The following is a 17955-nucleotide window of genomic DNA, read 5'->3' on the forward strand; positions in this document are numbered from 1 at the left end:
TCTCTGCTCTGTGATATTCATTCCTCCCCTCATTTATAGTCTCACTTTTTAAAGAAATCTGTTATTTAAAAGTATGTACATCCAGGGGCTGGAGAGATGGCTCAGTGATTAAGAGTACAGGCTGCTCTTTCAGAGGTCCTGAGTTCAACTCCCAGAAACCACATGGTGGCTCACAACCATCTGTAATGAAGATCTGATGCCCTCTTCTGGAGTGTCTGAAGACAGCTACAGTGTACTCATATACATAAAATAAATAAAATATTAAAAAAAATTATGTACATCAAGAGCCAGGCTGTGGTGGCCCATACCTTTAATCCCAGCATTTGGGAGGCAGAGGCAGGTGGATCTCTGTGAGTTCGAGGCCAGCCTGGTCTACAGATGGAGTTCCAGGACAGCCAGGGCTACACAGAGATACCCTGTGTCAAAACAAACAATCAAACAATTTACATGCGTCCATCTCTGCTGGTTTGGTGTCTCCTACCTGTAATCCCAGCACTCAGGAGGTTATAGCTTGAGGATCGCCAAAGGTTCAAGACCAGCCTGAACCACACAGTAAGACCCTGTCTCAAAACAAAACAAACTTCAACATATATAAATTCTAAGAGTCCAAGCTAAGCAAGTGTCTCTGGCAGCTTCTGCCCACATCGAAGGATTAAGGTCTAGAAGCTCAGATGCCCGGCTCAGGATTCCTGCTTCCCATCCCCCACCCTCCCAGCCACTGGTACAGCAACTAACTGCCAAGGACCCGTTCAGAGACTGTGAAGGACAGGGCTAGGAGCTCCATAATGGTTATCTCACAGGGGTCATGACCATCTATCTCCGGGTGTGTGGTCTGTCTGTCTTTGGTCCGTCTGTCTGACTGGCAGCTTACATTGTGCTTTTTTTCTTTTTTGAAGCAGACACTCGCAGTGTAGTCCTGCTTGACCCCAGCACTTGATAAGTATAGATAGGCCTTGAACTCAAGACAACTCTCCTGCCTCTGCCTCCCAAGTACTGAGATCATAGGTATGTGTCACCAGGCCTGACCTACATTTCTATTTTTTTTTCTTTCTTTCTTTTTTTTCAAGACAGGGTTTCTCTCTGTAGCCCTGGCTGTCCTGGAACTCACTCTGTAGACCAGGCTGGCCTCGAACTCAGAAATCCACTTGCCTCTGCCTCCCAGAGTGCTGGGATTACAGTCATGTGCCACGATCGCCTGGCACATTTCTATTTTTTAAAGTAGTTTAAAAAAAATGGGAATGTTGCCTCAGCCTAAAATCTCAGCATTCAGGAAGCTGAGACAGGAGGATTACAAGGAGTTCAAGGCCAGCTGGAGCTATATTTCGAGTTTCAGGTTAGCCTGGACTATTGTGAGATCTTGTCTCAAAAAAAACGAGCAAAAATAATAACATATGCCTATAGTCCCAACTTCCTGGGAAACTGAGACAGGAGGATTAGAGCCCAGGATTTAAGACCAGCCTGGGAAATATAGCAAGAACTAACCTTAAAGGGTTAAATAAATGAATAAATGTAACGCAGTAAATGTTGTACATTGCAGAGTGGGGGTGGGGGAGACAGAAAATTTGGAAAACAGGAAGGGGTTAAAGAAGGAAATTCAGACCAAGCCCCAGGCCCACTAGCTGGCTCTCGCCTCCTCAGAGCTGCCAGTAGCTGGCTCTCACCTCCTCAGAGCTGTTGGTCGTGAGAGCCCCGTTCCTTGAATTTCTTGGTTTGTTTGCTACTAAGTGAGATCAGGAGGTGTCTGAGATGGTGATATGACAGTCCACCTCACCTCGGCAGCCCGTCAGTCATTCAGCAAACATTTTCTGTGTGTGGGAGTGCGAAGGAGAAACACAAGAGGACAGAGGGGCAGGCCTGAGCCCGCCCGCAGGTGGGCAGCTACGGTGCCTGTCGGCCACGGTGGCTCAGATCTTCTGCACACACCATCGGAACTCTCGCCTGAAAGATGGAAGTGTGGGGGGTCAGAGTCAGGCCTCAGAGATCCTCTCCTGTGCCTTTAGCCTCTCTTGTTCCTAAGGTAGCATCATTCGCTTGATGCCATGAAACGCGGGGCGTCCAGGGCATCCCGCCTCCCTCCCATCCCTAGATGCCTATGTCCTGAATGCTCCTGAGTGTACCCCCTTGTCCCTGTGGCCCGAATCTGTCACTGACCACACGTGTGTCTGCTGGACCTTAGATGAGAGAGTGTCTCTGTATGCGACTTTGGCAGTTGTGCCAGTGGCTGTGTGTGGTGGGGATGTGAAGCGGGAACAGGAATCCTGAGCTGGGGCATCTGAGTTTCTAGACCTTCTACACTCCCACCATCCAGGCCTGCGGGCCAAGGAGATGCCCAGTTCCTGTCACCTTTCTGAATGTCCTTCCTTCCTTCCTGTCTTCCTTCCTTCCTTGCTTCCATCTTTGTTTTTGTGTATTGAGACAGGGTTTCTCTGTGTAGCCCTGCCTGTGCTGGAACTTACTCTCTAGATCAGGCTGGCCTCGAACTCACAGAGATCCACCTTCCTTTGGCTCCCAAGTACTGGGAGTAAAGGCATGTACCACCACTGCCTGGCATTTTCCTAACTTTCATAGAGTGGTTTTAGATTCTTGGGGTGTGTATCTCCTATTGTGAACGCTGACTTCCCATCATGCACTTGGGGAAGTGAAATGAGGGATGCGTCCATCACGTTGTATCCACAGTTTTCCAGATCACCGAGTATTTCTATGCCCTATCCATCAGAATGACAGAGTGTGCTGACTGTGACTCTGTGTGTGTGTGTGTGTGTGTGTGTGTCGTGTGCAAGGCCCCGACAGGTTCTGGTAAAGACTCCCAGGCACTATTGACCTTAAACAGCCCCAAAGGCAGATAGATGTCTGAGGCTAGATGCATTTCATCAGCTCGAGGAAACAAGAAAAAGCCAGGGATAGTGTCTCCCAGTGCAATCCCAGCCATTGCCGGCTAGCCTGGGCAGCAACAGCTGGGATAGAAAAGAAGAGGGCGAGGAGGCTAAGCCAGGATTCGAACCTCGTGCCATAAGCTTTGGAGCCGGCTTTGCTCGCCACTGTGCCGGCAGAGATGGTCCCGACAGCATTGGCAGGACCAGGGTTATTCTGCCTGTGTTCTTGCAAAGATGAGACAACTGACTTCTGCCCTAGTCTTTCTACTTCGGTGTGTTCTGCGTCTGTCCTCACATGGTGTCTTGCCCAGTGCAGGGTAAAACACTCATGAGTTCCAGTCACAGCAGAAGGCACGAGGCCAACAAGACCACACGTGCCATGGACGCTTCCCCGGGAATCCACAGTGCTTAGTCAGTCTTCTATAACCATAGGGGATGAGACACCATGACCAAAAGCAACTTGGGAGGAAAGGGTTTATTTGGCTGTGACATCACGGTCCACTGAGAGAAGTCGGGGCAGGAACCTGGAGGCAGGAGCTGATGCAGAGGCACGGAGGGCTGCCGCTGACTGGCTTGCTCCCCGTGGCTTTCTCAGACTGCGTTCTTAAAGCCCAGGACTGCTAGGCCAGCAGTGGTACCGCCAACAATGGCCTGGGCCCTCCCCGACCGATCACTAATAAGAAAATGTCCTACAGACTCATCTTATTACAGAGACACCTCAATTAAGGTTCTCTCTTCTCAGATGACTCTAGATTCTGTGAAGTTGATGTAAAACTAGCCTCAATATGTAGAAAGCTCATATTTGCTTGTCCTTATTGCAGCACTAAAGAAACCTGCTCAGGGGAGCAGATGACCAATTTTCAGACGTGGTTATGGCTATAACGGCCACACAGAAAGGGCCTTCGAGTGGTCTGTGTAAACCTTCAGTGTATTCAGGGGAAGGTGCACTCCACAGACCATGAACCCACACATTATTCCTGGGACCTATTCAATACAAGGCACAAGGGTGCATTAAACTGCTGTCTGAAAGCACTGGGCCTGCCCTGAGATCAGAAATGATGGGAAGGCCAAAAATCTCAGCCAAGGTTGAATGGGAAGGTTGATGCTGTGTGTGTGTGTGTGTGTGTGTGTGTGTGTGTGTGTGTACTCTTGAGGCCCTGCACAATGGAGACCCCAGATGTAAAGGTAGAAGAGATTATTATAGCTGGAAGAGAGCATTGTGTAGTGCTGTAAAGGTGTACAGATGGAAGAGGTGGCGAAAGTCATTTACTCTGGGCCAGTGTGGTGGTTTTTGTTTTTTGTTTTTAATGAAAATGGCCCACATAGGCTCATAGGGAGTGGCCGCTGGCTCATTAGAAGGCGTGGCCTTGTTGGAGGGAGCGTGGGAGTAGGCTTCGAAGTTTCAGATGCTCAAGCCAGGCCCCGAGTGTCTCTTTTCCTGCTGCCTGCAGATCCAGATGTAGAGCTCTTGGCTCTTTCAACAGCAGCATGTCTGCCCAAGTGCCGCCATGCTTCCCGCCATGACGACAATGGACTGAGCCTCTGAATTAAATGTTTTCCTTTATAAGAGTTGCTGTGGTCATGGTATCCCTTCACAGCAATAAAACCCTCAGACGGCCAATTTCCCAAACTAGAAAGACTTCCCTCAGGAAAGCTTGGGGGGGGGGGGGGAAGTCAGCAGCCAAGAGGACCAATGTCCTTGATAACTGCTGTGTCAGTGGCAGCCTAGACATGCTCACACACACACACACACACACACACACCATGCACACACCCACCTGCTCTAGAACATTTCCGTTCCTGTGACTCAAACCCCAGAAGCTATAAGCTGACCTTGACCAGAAGAGCACTTGAAGAGCAACACTTCTTGCAAATTCTCGCGTGAATGTCCCTCGTGAAGCACGCCCGTCCCTCTGCTCCAGGGTGTCTGTGTAGCCGTACAACTAGAGTCTAGAGATGCAGGATTCTGCACATCACTTGCATGCCTCCAGGCTGCCCTTTATTTCCAACCTCAACATGTTTCTGAAGACGCTGTGCTGTCCTCACAAAGGAAGTCCTTCCACTGTGGGCTGAGGTTTGATTTCTCTGATCCTGCACAATGGGCCTGTTCAGACCTGTTGGAGAAGTCTGACAGTCAGACCACCCAGTGCAGTCAAGCCTTACTGGAAAGCCTTGCCCTTCCATAGAGCTCTTCATGTCCTATGGACATTAGCAGTCGTTTCAGGCTACAAATCTTATTTCCCTCCCTCACAGCCCAGGAAGGCGGGGCAGGACAGGAAATGTGAGGCAGTCAGAGAGGAGGGCCTGTAATGCCAGCTCCAGGATAAGTGCTTTATAATTGGTTATTCCTCTGTCTCTTTTCTGTTGCTGTAATGAGACACCATGACAGGCTGGCATGTGCTGGTGCAGCAGCCAAGAGCTTATATCATGAGGCACAAGTACCAGGCCGAGGGAGACACAAGCCCAATCCCAGTGTCACACCTCCTTCAACAAGACCACACCTCCTCCAGTGAGGTCACACCTCCTTCAACAAGACCACACCTCCTCCAGTGAGGCCACACCTCCTCCAATGAGACCACACCTCCTCCAGTGAGGCCACACCTCCTTCAACAAGACCACACCTCCTCCAGTGAGGCCACACCTCCTCCAATGAGACCACACCTCCTAATCCTTTCCAAACAGTTCTACTAACTGGGAACCACTCATTCAAATATGAGCCAGTAGGCCCCATTCTCATTTAAACCACCATAGTCAAGAATACTGTATGAGTTTTAAAAAGACAGATCTGATGTGGCTCGACAGGAGAGTGCTTTTGTAGGCTGGTCAGGACTCTGGGTTCAGTCCCTGGCAATGAACATAACAATATAGAAACAGAAAGAATGAGAGTTTGGGGAAATATGGTGTAGGATTTTAAAGTTTGCAAGAGGTAAAAAGGGAAATCCATTTAATCCAATCTAGGGAGATGAGCCTATTTTGTCTCTCTATAGCCAGTCTGAAATGTGAGCCCTGCCAAGTCCAGTACCATCTTACCTTCCCAGTCTTGGGAACAGTCACGTATCCCTACATACAAGAGGAAGTTGTTGGGCAGATGGACCTGATGCTCTAGTTCCCACAGTCCGTCTTAAGCTTAGAATGTGACCTTATTTCCTCAATGCTTAAGAACCCTCCACTTCCTCAGGAATAAAGGAAATGTTACCACACGCTGTGTAGAAACCAAAAAACGGGTGCATGGTTTCTTGATTTCAGAAGCATGGGAAAGCCCGCTGTAGGAAGCTCATGAGTGGAAACCCTGTGCTATGGTTCACAGAGATGACACAGTTATGGCCTTGAAAACAACTCAGGTACCTGGAAACCAGTCCTTGGGAGCTGGAGTCTGGCTTGAATGACAGACATGTCAAGATTTGCATCCCAAAGGATAAAAAGAGTTTATTGAGTATAAAAGAGAAAAATTGTGTATTTGCACAATTTGATCTTATTGCAGTGTCAATAGTAAACACATATGTCATCATTATACATATAGCATGACTATGTAACTGTTATCAGAAGGCTATTCAATAATTGTTCAGAAACTCTCCCAAGGATAGAATATAGAACATCGTGTGTGTGTGTGTGTGTGTGTGTGTGTGTACTTTAAAACTTTTATTTTTATTTTATGTGTTTGAGTGTTTCCTGCATGCATGTCTGTGTACCACATGCATGCAGTGCCTGAGGAGGCCAGAAGAGGGCGCTATATCCCCTGGAACTGAAATTACTTTCCAGATGGTTGTGAACCACTATGTGGTGCTGAGAATCAAACCTGAAAGCGCTAGAACAGAAGCCAGTGTCTTAACTGTTGAGCCGTCTCTCCAGTCACAGGAGTTTGCATATTTTTTGGGATAGAGTTTTAAGTAGCCCAGGCTAGCTTCAAATCAATATGTAGATGAGGGTAACCTTGAAAGCTTCAGAGCCTTCCAATCGATCTCCACCTCCGTAGCTCCAGCTGGGATGCTATTTTTTGAAATGTTTTTTTCTGTGAGAAACAAACAAACAAACAAAAACATGTTTGTTTTTGTTTTGTTCTTAAAACAGAGAAACACCTAAAATTTTAATTTATTGTTAGTCTTTGGGGAAGAGAGCACTCCATTTTAAAGATTTGAATTAAGTAAGCTTCTTAAGACACTTTTACCAGTGGCTTAAAATGATAACTTGAAAGCCAAGTGTGGCGGCGCGTCCTTGTAATGCCAGCATCGCAGGCAGAAGGTGGAGAGGGGGGAGCCGCTCTGCGCTTACTCTGGGGTACACAGAGACTGCCTTAAATTCTTAATAACAGCAGCAAACCCGGATTACTCCTTCCAGCAGAGGGCGCTCTCGTTCACGCTCAGCCGTCCCTGGAAAGACTGTTGATAAAGTTTCACTTCAACGTCAAGCATGCTTATTGGTTTGCTTGGCTTGAAACAAACTTTTCATTTTGGAGTAATTTTGGATGTACAGAAGTTTTTCAAAATTAGTACCGGTTTTCCGCTTGCCCTTCGCCCAGCTGCTCTATTCATGTCTTACATAACGTGCTACATTTAGCAAAGCTAAGAAATGAACTCAGTGCTTTCTTACCAGCTGGACTCCGGGCTCTGAATCTCAGCAGTTTTCCACCAGCTGGATCCGGTCCAGGACAGCACACTGCACTCCGAAGCATTCCTTAAAGAAAACAAGTGCATCCTAACTGTTAACGTGGCAAATTACCACTTAGGTTTTGCACGAACGTCTGTATTTTCTAAGGAAAAGAAAAGTGCTTTGGAATTAACTTCTCTTCTTATTTCCACCACAATTTAAAGTTATGAAACATTCTTGGCCCCTACTTTACATCAGTTTAAATAATTTGTACCTCTTCTTATGAATATTTTTCACATGTTTCCCCCCGCCCCTTTTTTTGTTTGTTTGGGTTTTTTTTTTTTTTTTTTTTTTGGTTTTTCGAGACAGGGTTTCTCTGCATACCCCTGGCTGTCCTGGAACTCACTCTGTAGACCAGGCTGGCCTTGAACTCAGAAATCCGCCTGCCTCTGCCTCCCAAGTGCTGGGATTACAGGCGTGCACCACCACTGCCTGGCTCCACATATGTTTCCTAAGAAGAATGCCATCAAAAGATGGATGTGACTGAGTCCTTTCATCCTGGGAGCCCCTGCCCTGTGGCAGTGCTGTCACTGTGCTTCTGAACAATGCTTCCTCTCCTCTTAGGAAAAAGAAGGGGGAGCGGGGAGGAGGCAAGGGAGGATAGGGAGGGACGAATGTGAGCAACGATTTTTTATACATATATATATATGATCATATAAATATAATCATATAAATATGATATATCAATCATATATATCATATAAATCTATATTATACTAATATATGTTTTTACATATAGTATATTTTATATACTATAAATTGTATAACATAATAATATATAATTATATATTTATACATTTTTACACACATATGATTATATATACTATAATATACATATACATTTCAGCTTAAAAAAGAAGGGGTGGTACATACCATAACCTCAGCCCGGGGGAGGCTGATGCAGGAGGATGACATGTTTCATGCCAGCTTCTGCTATATACTGAGAGCCTGTTACACAAAATTGATTGATTAATTGATTGAAAAAAAAACGTGATATTTCAAGGTGTAGCTCTGGTAAACTAGTAATGGTTGGTGTCCTACACCTAAAAATCACAGTTCTTGGGACTGCCGCACATTCAGGGACGGCCTGAACTACTGTAAAAATTCAGGCCTGCCGGGTGGTGGTGGCGCAAGCCTGTAATCCCAGCACTCTGGGAGGCAGAGGCAGGCGGATTTCTGAGTTCGAGGCCAGTCTGGTCTACAGAGTGAGTTCCAGGATAGCCAGGGCTACACAGAGAAACCCTGTCTTGAAAAAAACCAAATCCAAAAATACAAACAAACAAACAAACAAACAAAAAATTCAGGCCTAACCTGTACAAGGCCCTGGGTTTCGTGGTAAGTTCCCCCTCCCTGCAAAATAAGGTGGAGGTTAAGGATTCTTCAGGGGTTAGCTGGGGCTACATGGAGATAGTATTAGGTTTAGTCCTGACGTTACAGTGAGGACTTATCTACGGAAACATTCTAAAGGATTTGCGATCAAGTGATTTACTTTAAAACACCAAATCAGGTTGGGGAGCAGGCTGCCTCCCTGGCGTTCATCATTCTTTGCTTTTGGATATGACTAAAAACCTCATAATTGAAGCATTTAAAAAAAATGACACTTTAAGAGCTGGCCAGTTCAGGCGTGTCATCACACTGGTAATCCCAGCATTTGGGAGGCGAAAAGAGGAGGATTGGGAGGCCTCAGTTATGTGGTGAATTCGAGGCCAGCCTCAGCTACATGAGACCCTGTCTCAATTAATAAATTAATTGACTGATTAACTAATTAAAAGAGCTGAGCAGTAGAAGCTTTGCTTTTGCGTGCCAATAACCTTAAACCCAGCGGCTGCTCGCCGGTCTAATGGGCATCCACAGTAGCCTGCCAGCCAAGGTTTCTAGCTCTGTGTCAGAAATACAGTGTCTCCCAGGCACCGGAGGAGGAGCCAGAGGGAGGAGCGGCCTGTGCTTGCCCCTCCAGAGTCAGGCGTACTTGGGGCTTGGAGTGGAACCAGCCGTGCAATAAACAGCAAGTAGAAATGAATCCCAGCTGCTTGGCAAACCCTTTATTTCAAGGTGGAGAGTTTATGTGCACCTCCTTCTTAGTTTTATGAGTTTGCATTGGATCACCTCAGTTATGCAGTTAATGAATAGAAGAATTACTGTTATTATTACTATTATTAGAACTACTTGCACCCGTCATTTCTAATCATAGTAATTATTATGTCTCTGTAAATCATTTCCCACAACCCTGCATAGCAATCGTGGCGTTTGTTGTTTGTTGTTATTGTTGTTGTTGATCATTTAACTAACCTACTAAATTAACTGCTCTGCTAATGGCGACTGCCTTCCCGCTTGCTGGAGCGGTGTGTCCTGCCCCCAGCCATCCAAGGCTCTGACCCGCAATGAGTCTGAGCCGGTGGATGGACGCGCTCTGCTCTGTGGCAGGGGCGCCGTCTGTCCAACCTGTTCTCTGTCTCTTTTTATCCCACAGCAGAAGTATTGGGAAGCCCTAAACTCGGAGCAGGTACGGACAAGTGTTTGCTTTCTTTGGGGAGGGACTTCCACGGCTTGGTTCTTCAATTCCTGTTTTTGTTGGACTTCCTTGGAAGGAGAGCACGACAAAATTCTTTTGGTTTAAAAATCGAAGAGGGAATACAATGTGGAGTTGTGGCTCAGAAGTGTAGGGCAGCTGTTAGCCTAGGGCGGCTGTTAGCCTAGGGCAGCTTAGTCCTTGTACTGCCAAGAAAATAAATAAGAGATAAGGAAGATCAGGAGGCGAGGCTTTGCGGTGCTCTCCTTTTGATCTTTTCTGTACCAGGGAATATTCAGAGTAGACTGGTCCAACCAGGGAGGAGCTCAGAGAAGATGTGTGTGACCCCGTGAAGAGACCCGGTCAGGGCCGCTCTGAGAGCTGTGGAATAGCTCACAGAACACGTCACAGGTGGGCTGTGGGGTGTGGCTGCGGCAGTGGTTATGAGAAACAGCCACACGATCGCTCGCTCGCTCGTAGATGTCTTTCTGCGTCCTCATGCAGCTGGCAGTCCCCCTGCTAGCAATACCAGATGAGCATTTCCCGACAGCCACCCGTGTCCTCCGTCGCCCAGGAGTGTTTGTGACACAAGAATATATCACTCCCCCAAATTAATTTATATCTTATTTCTGATTATGTTTTTTTGATTGCTCAGAGCACTTCAGCATGTTAACCTGCAGATTCCAAAGCCAGAGACTTCAAACGCCTTCTAAGATTTTATCCACGGCAAAGGGTTCACTTGCTCAAAGTGTCAGGCTGTTTCTGTCGGTGGGCAGGTGAATCCATCCATCAGGGTTAGTTAGCACTAATAACTTTAGAGGCGTTTGAGGCGTTAGAACAGTGGCGTTCAAACATCAGAGCATCTAAGAAGTTCTGTCATCTTAACTTGGTAAGATGAGAAACTGTATGTCTCACCCCACTGTCAGAGTCTGCAGAGCCTCCAGCATCAGCCCAATGACTGGTGGCTTGGTGCTTTTGGCAATGTTGATCCAGGAACATTCTGGTCTCAGACTCGGCTCTGTGCTTGACAATAGTATTCATAAAGGGTGTCCTGGCCATCCTCAGAGGACAGAACAGGTCCCTGCTCCTGCCACCGAGCACATGGCTTGGAGGCTAAGGGCCCACTGAGATATTTCATGGAAAATCTTTGATTATGGAAAGAGTTTGGTTAAAGGTGCCAGGTCTGCCACCAGAGCTAGGCAGAAAGTTTGCAGAACCCCCGATGGGCACCCCAGAGGGCTGAGCTGCACGAGCCAAGTTATCACAGTGTCAGGCTTGCAGGGTCACTGGGATACAGGGGTCTTTTTAAACTCTCTCTCTTTCTCTCTCTCTCTCTCTCTCTCTGTGTGTGTGTGTGTGTGTGCGTGCACATGCGTGCGTGTGTGTGTGTGTGTGTGTGCATGTATGTGTGTGTGTCTGTGTAAGGTTGCACAGGACATCATGGAGGCCATAAGAGTGTGTCCTTTACCACTGTCCACCTTATTCGTTTGAGTCACGGTCTCTCCACTAACCTTGCATTTTTCAGTTAGACTGGCAGGCAGCAGGCCCCAGCAATCCTCCTGTCTCTGCCTCTCAAATCACTGGGGTCACAGGGCTCCAGACTCAAGTCCTTGTGGTTGTGGGAAAGAGACTCTTGGCACACTGAGCCATCCATCCGGCCCACTGTGGGGTTTTTGTTTTTTGTTTTTTTAATCACCAAGTAGATGATCTTGGCTCAGGTGTCCTAGTGAATCATTAATTGAATTAGGCTCTTTTTTTTTTTTCATAACAAAGCCAAAATATGTGTCTTAGAGCTATGGGCACCACATGAGAGCCTTCAAGGTTTTCTGTGGGACTTCTCAGAAGTGATCTGTGACAGCAGAGTGTCTCTCTCAGAGTGCACGCCGTGTCTGGGTCTAGCATCCTGCCAGAACAGGGCTGTCAGCCCAAGCTGACGCAGCTTCCCGACCACTGCTCGTTTCTGGGCTGCCGTAGGTTTGGTTTGTATTTTTGTGACAGGCGTTCGCTGTGTGGTCCCATTGTCTTGGAAGTCTCTAAGTGAACATCCACACAGCCCGGCCTCAAACTCAGAGATCAGCCTGCCTCTGGAGTGCTTGGGTTGACGGGGTGCACCGCCATGCCCAGCTGTAAAGTTCTTAATCTTAAGTCATGTGCAGAACTCACTCTCTGCTCTGTGGTCTCTGAAGGATATCTTGCAGACAGCTCCATCTATACTTACAGGCCCACTTTCTAATCCTTCCTTTCAGACCTCTGCAGATTTCAAGTTGTCTGTTTCTATTGGAGTCGGTGATGGCAGTATCCATCATGCTGAACTGCTTTTTAAAAATTGAGTGTGTGTGTGTGTGTGTGTGTGTGTGTGTGTGAGAGAGAGAGAGAGAGAGAGAGAGAGAGAGAGAGAGAGAGAGAGAAAGCACACTTGTGGATCAGAGAACAACTTACAGAAATCAGTTCTGCCCCTCCATCACGTGGGCCTCAGGTTCCAAACACACACTGTCAGACTTGACAGCAAGCACCTTTTACCCACTGAGCCACCTCGCTGGCCCTGAAATGGTTTTATTTAAGATATTTATTTTTTGGCCAGATGGTGGTGGCACATGCCTTTAATCCCAACACTTGGGAGGCAGAGGCAGGCGGATTTCTGAGTCCGAGGCCAGCCTGGTCTACAGAGTGAGTTCTAGGACAGCCAGGGCTACACAGAGAAACCCTGTCTCGAAAAAACCAAAAAAAAAAAATTTAATTTTTATTGTATGTATATGGATAATTTTTGCCTGCATGTATGTGTACCACATGCATGCAGTGCCCAAGGAGGCCAGAAGAGGGCATCAGGTCCTCTGGAATTGGAGTTACAGATGGTTGTGAGTTGCACTGTAAATGCTGGGAACCAAACCGGCAGCCAGCGCTCTTACCACTGAGCTATGGCCCTGTGTCAACTTTTGAGTGTTTACTTTAGACAAGTCCACTGAGCCTCAGCTGAGAGGGAAGACTAAATGGGGTAAAGGTAAAGCTATGCTCCGTCATCTGCGGGAAGATGAGGCAGATGTCCAAAGAGAGGCCAGAGCTGTCCATGTGTGGATGTGATGCGTGGTGAGGGAACTCCGAGTGAGGGGAAGAGTTCACTGGACTGAAGCGCCAGAGAATATAGCTCGCTGCTGGAGGAGCTGTCCCCTTGGCCTGGAGAGGCAAGTCTGTGGGCTTTTTTCCAGAATCCTTAGTCATCGAGGAAATTTCAGGACAGGGGTTGGTGAGGGAAGAGATGGGGGAGATGGAAAGGAAGGTGGAGTTACTCTGTTCAGGGTGGCTGTTCTGTCAGTCCTTGACTGAAAGCCACGCTGTGTGGGGGCGGTGGTACCAGCGTGAGGGCAGGAGACTTAACTGAACGGAACATTTGCCTCGCACGCTCAAGGCCCTGGGATCCATCCCCAGTACTGCGAAAGTTAATAAAGCCATGTTTTCTCTCCAGATCCTAGAGCCCAGGCCTGGCTAGCCTGGGCTTACTGACTTTCTTTTGTCTTTGTTGTGGTCACAAGAACCAGGATTTGGGGTATTCCTTGGGAATGGCTGGGCTATAAAAGTTGGAAAAGATCTGTCACAACAGGTTGCCTTGTCTGTCTTTTCTCCACAGTGGGACCCTGAAGACGTCAACCTTGAAAGGAAAAAGGACACAGAAGTCCTTAGATCCCAGGTACACAGGGCCTCTTTGAGCCCAGTGGACTTGACCTCTGATGACTAACATCCTCAGTTCATCAGCTCGCAACTCAAAGTCAGGCATCTGTCAGTGACTAGACAGGGATCCACCTGTGAGGCCACCGGCGTCAGGGATGGAAGGAAGCCGCTACAGAAGCTTCGCAGGGACTGAGGGACCCTGAGCTGTCTCGGCCTTGGCTACTCTGCACCACAGCTCAGAATGGAGCCGTGGGTCCCGTGGACTGATCTGTGCATGCCCATGGACCCCCGCGGACTGATCTGCGCATGCCCGAAGAATTAGCTTTCTTCCGAATGACACAGGATCTATTCCCACGAGATTCAAGCGTAAATACTGTTTGCTTAATAACAGAACCGAACTCGCTAAGAGCTACTATTCGGATCTCAGCAGAATGCACTCTTCAAGACTCAACTAAGCCCAGGTGAGAGAGAGTGCACCAGCGAGGAGGCCTGGGCCTATGTATAGGAAGTGGCTTCTGCCTTCCAGTCAACTGATCTTTGGCAGGATCTGCTCCGGAGTAGCAGGACTCCCTCCAGCCTGGCAAAGTGTGCGCTGAGGCCAGGCGACAGGTCTCATGTGCTTCAGCCGGTAGCAGAAAGCCGTGCTTTGCATACGGGCACAATGTGAAGGGAACTTCCAAACTCAGCAAGGCTATTGGAGGATGATTTTAATAACGTGACCTTGAGTGAAGAAAGAGTAAAGGGAATGGGGCCAGACAGGGGCAAGCCCTGGGGTGAATAAATTTCGGTTGAATGAGTTTAAAATGTCTCACAGTGGAGAACAGGAGTCAGTCTGAATCCCCAACACAGAGGGCTGCCATGAGGGGACCTGGGAAAAATGCCAAGGCACACAGCTCTGCCCCCAGCTGGCCCTTGACCCATCTGTGACTCAGCTGCAGATGCCTAGTTTTTCCCAAGGGCAAGTCCCAACAGTGTGAAGAAAGGGGTGCCGGGAGATTGGTTGGTTGTGCAGGTTTCCCAACCCCCTGGTGACCTCTAAACTAGAATCCAAAGTCGCTTTGTCTGCTCTTGGTTCTTGGTTCCCTTGTGAGGTGGCTCGCTGAAGTCAGCTTTGCTTTGTAGTCTTAACCACTGAAACCACCGTGAGGAAGGGACGGACGGACGGTGGAGGACATGGTGAAGTGGAACATTCCAGCTGGGAGCATTCAAAACTAGAGGCGGGGAAGGGTGGAAATCTAGTCAAGGAAGGAGAAACGTGACGTGGACGGAATGGATGGAGCGATGACACAGTTTTGAAAGGAGAAGGCTGGAAAGGAGCCAGGCTGTGGAGGTTAGGGAGTCAGTGCTGAATTCTGTAGCCAGGCAGGACACCAACGCTGGAAGGTGACAGGCTTGCTCGAGCAGACTACAATTAGTGAGTTTCTCACCCCTGACTTTGCATGAAGCAGAAATGTAGTCAAGGGTCCAGAGTAAACGTGAGACACGCGCTTAAGGGATGTTCCTTAAAAAAAAGAAAAAGAAAACACCAGGGGGCTGTAAGAGGCCAAGATAACTTCAAAATCATGATCTTCCCACCTCCGCTTTGCAAGTGTTGGGATTACAGGCCCAGCAATCAGGGCCAGTCTTTCACATTACAGATGAGGAAACATGTTTAAATACAGTATTCAAAGTATCCGCCTCACGGTAGACACAGCCATAATCCATGATAATGGAGGCCCTGCTTAAACTCCCGGAGTTTGAGGTAAGTTACCTGCCCTAGAAGTCTATGATTTAAGGAGAGCTCTCATTGCTAAATTCTCTTAAAAGTCTGCCTGGAGGGCCATGGCTTCCTAACACAAAGCCCTGGCTTCTAGTGCAGCAGAAGAGGATAGAATGGGAGATGCATGGAATCTGGGGAGTGGGCAGCAGGATTAGAAGTTCAAGGTCATCTATCTTTAACTCCGTAGCGAAGGTTGGTGTGAGATACCCAAGACCCTGGCGGTGGGGTGGAGAGAACAATTGTGCAGACCTTGAAGAACTGATCCCCTTAAAGCCATCAAGTCGGTCACTCCAGAATGAGGCCATGAGGACCATGATGATATATGCACAGCTGTTACACTGAGTCACTGGGGTGCAGGAAGGAGCATGACCTGTCTCCTGTGTCGGGTCGGGTCTGAATCCTTCCCTGCTGAGTCACAGTTTCCCTGTCTATAACAAGAATGGCCAAGCCTGGTGGCTCACACTTGGGAAGCAGGGACAGGAGGGCTTCCACAAGAGAAAGGTCAGCCTGGCTATCGAGACCCAGTCTCAAAACAGACCAACAACCCAAGCTAGGTGTGGTGGCTCATTCCTTTAATACCAGCATCTGGGAGACAAGAAGCAGAAGGATCTCTGGGAGTTCAAGGCCAGCTTGGTGTACAGAGTGAGTTTCAGGGCAGTCAGGGTAACATAGTGAGACCCTATCTCAAACAAAAACAAATAAAATACAACCACCTCGGGGCTGGAGAGATGGCTCAGCGGTGAAGAGTACTGACTGCTCTTCCAAAGGTCCAGAGTTCAAATCCTAGCAACCACATGGTGGCTCACAACCATCTGTAAGGAGATCTGACGCCCTCTTCTGGTGTGTCTGAAGACAGCTACAGTGTACTTATATATAATAAATAAATCTTTAAAAAAATACAACCCCCTCTGAGCTGGGGATATACCTACAGTTCAAATGGGAAAGCACGTGCCTAGCATGTTCGGGCGCTTGACTTCCCTCCCCAGCATGAAAATAGACTTCTTCCTTTTCCTTTCATGACTATGCCAGTCAGCGGGTCACGCATCAGACTAACATTTTTATACACACCCAGAAAGATGCGCTGTATGAACGTAAACTTCATATACACTTTAAAAAGCTTTCAATTATTATTAATTATTATTATTATTATTTTGTTTTGTTTTGTTTTTGAGACAGGGTTTCTCTGTGTAGCCCTGGCTGTCCTAGAACTTGCTCTGTAGACCAGGCTGGCCTCGAACTCAGAAATCTGCCTGCCTCTTCCTCCCAAGTGCTGGGATTACAGGTGTGCGCCACCACTGCCCGGCAATTTATTATTTTTTAAAGATTTATTTATTATATGTAAGTAGACTGTAGCTGTCTTCAGACATTTTTTCTTCTAGCCCCAGGTCTGCTCGCTCGCTGTGGCTGTCTTCAGACACCCCAGAAGTGGGTGTCAGATCTCATTATAGATGGTTGTGAGCCATCGCATGGTTGTTGGGATTTGAACTCATGACCTTCAGAAGAGCAGTCGGCCCTCTTAACCACTGAGCCATCTCTCCAGCCCTCAATGTATTATTTTTAATTGATTGGTTGGTTGGTTGTTTTTCCTGAGACAGGGTTTCTCCGTGTAGCCCTGGCTATCCTGGAACTCCCTCTGTATGGCCTCGAATACAAGAGGTCCGCCTGCCTCTGCCTCCTGAGCAGAATGGGGTTAGAGGTGTACACCACCAACGCCTGGCTTATTTTTGTTGTTTTTAACAACTTGTGTATGCTGCGCCTGCGCCACGGAGCATGTATGGAGGTCAAGGTGACAATTTGCAGAAGTCAATTCCCTTTCTCCACTATGTGGGTTCTGGGCAGCTTTACCAGCGACTCCCCCACCCCTCCCCCAATCTGGTTAAAGGTTATTACCTGTGTGAGATAAATAACTCTAGGGGTAAAATATAGCTGAGTGGATTAGTAAATCCTTAACAAGCACAAGACCCTGTGTTTAATTTCTAGCATCAAAAAAGGGTCAAAAACCTTCACGACACTCCCCAAGTTCCCTGCGTGTTCTTTCCCCACTCATTCACATTCGCCTGTGCAGACACTTAGCAACTTTCATCCCCTATCTCATCTTTTTTCTGGAATTCAAAGGCCATTCGTGGGCAGAGGGGGCTCTGCTTACAACAAACCCAGATGCGCCGCAGTGTTCAAAGCTCTGTAGTTAGTGAGAGACAATCTCTGACAAGTTCAAGGCTGGTGCTAGCTCAAACGATACAGAGGACGCTTAATAAGAAGTAGGGACTGGTGTGTCTGGCCTGTGATCCCAGTTCTTCCAGACCAAGACAGGAGGCTGGCAAGATCCCCAAGCTCCAGCATAGCCTGGGTAACTTTTGTAAAACCCAGTCTCGAAGTGAATAAATATATTAAAGTGGGATGGTGCTATGCTCGGGGCAAAGCATGTGCCTAAATCGCCAGAGCGGAAGATCGTCTAATCTGCTTTCTGTTTGCCCAAATCTGTCAGCCAAGTACGGCACCGGGCATTT

At 47.8% G+C, this 17955-nt stretch overlaps 1 protein-coding gene across 3 annotated transcripts in view; it reads left to right on the forward strand.

Annotated features, from left to right (window-relative positions):
* Tmem44 (transmembrane protein 44) overlaps positions 1-14484 on the forward strand; it is a 35492-nt gene extending 21008 nt beyond the window's left edge. Inside the window, exons 10-11 of one of the 3 annotated variants that reach the window (XM_052158258.1) lie at positions 9991-10020; positions 13649-14484. In XM_052158258.1, the coding sequence (XP_052014218.1) occupies positions 9991-10020; positions 13649-13756 (138 nt within the window). In that variant the 3' untranslated portion in view covers positions 13757-14484. Of the gene's footprint in view, positions 1-9987; positions 10021-13648 lie in introns of all 3 variants that reach the window. The other 2 variants (XM_052158257.1, XM_052158259.1) reach the window with 2 other exon arrangements.
* Positions 14485-17955: the final 3471 nt, after the last annotated feature.

This window comes from Apodemus sylvaticus, chromosome 15, assembly GCF_947179515.1.
Source record: "Apodemus sylvaticus chromosome 15, mApoSyl1.1, whole genome shotgun sequence".
Classification (NCBI taxonomy): Eukaryota; Metazoa; Chordata; class Mammalia; order Rodentia; family Muridae; genus Apodemus; species Apodemus sylvaticus.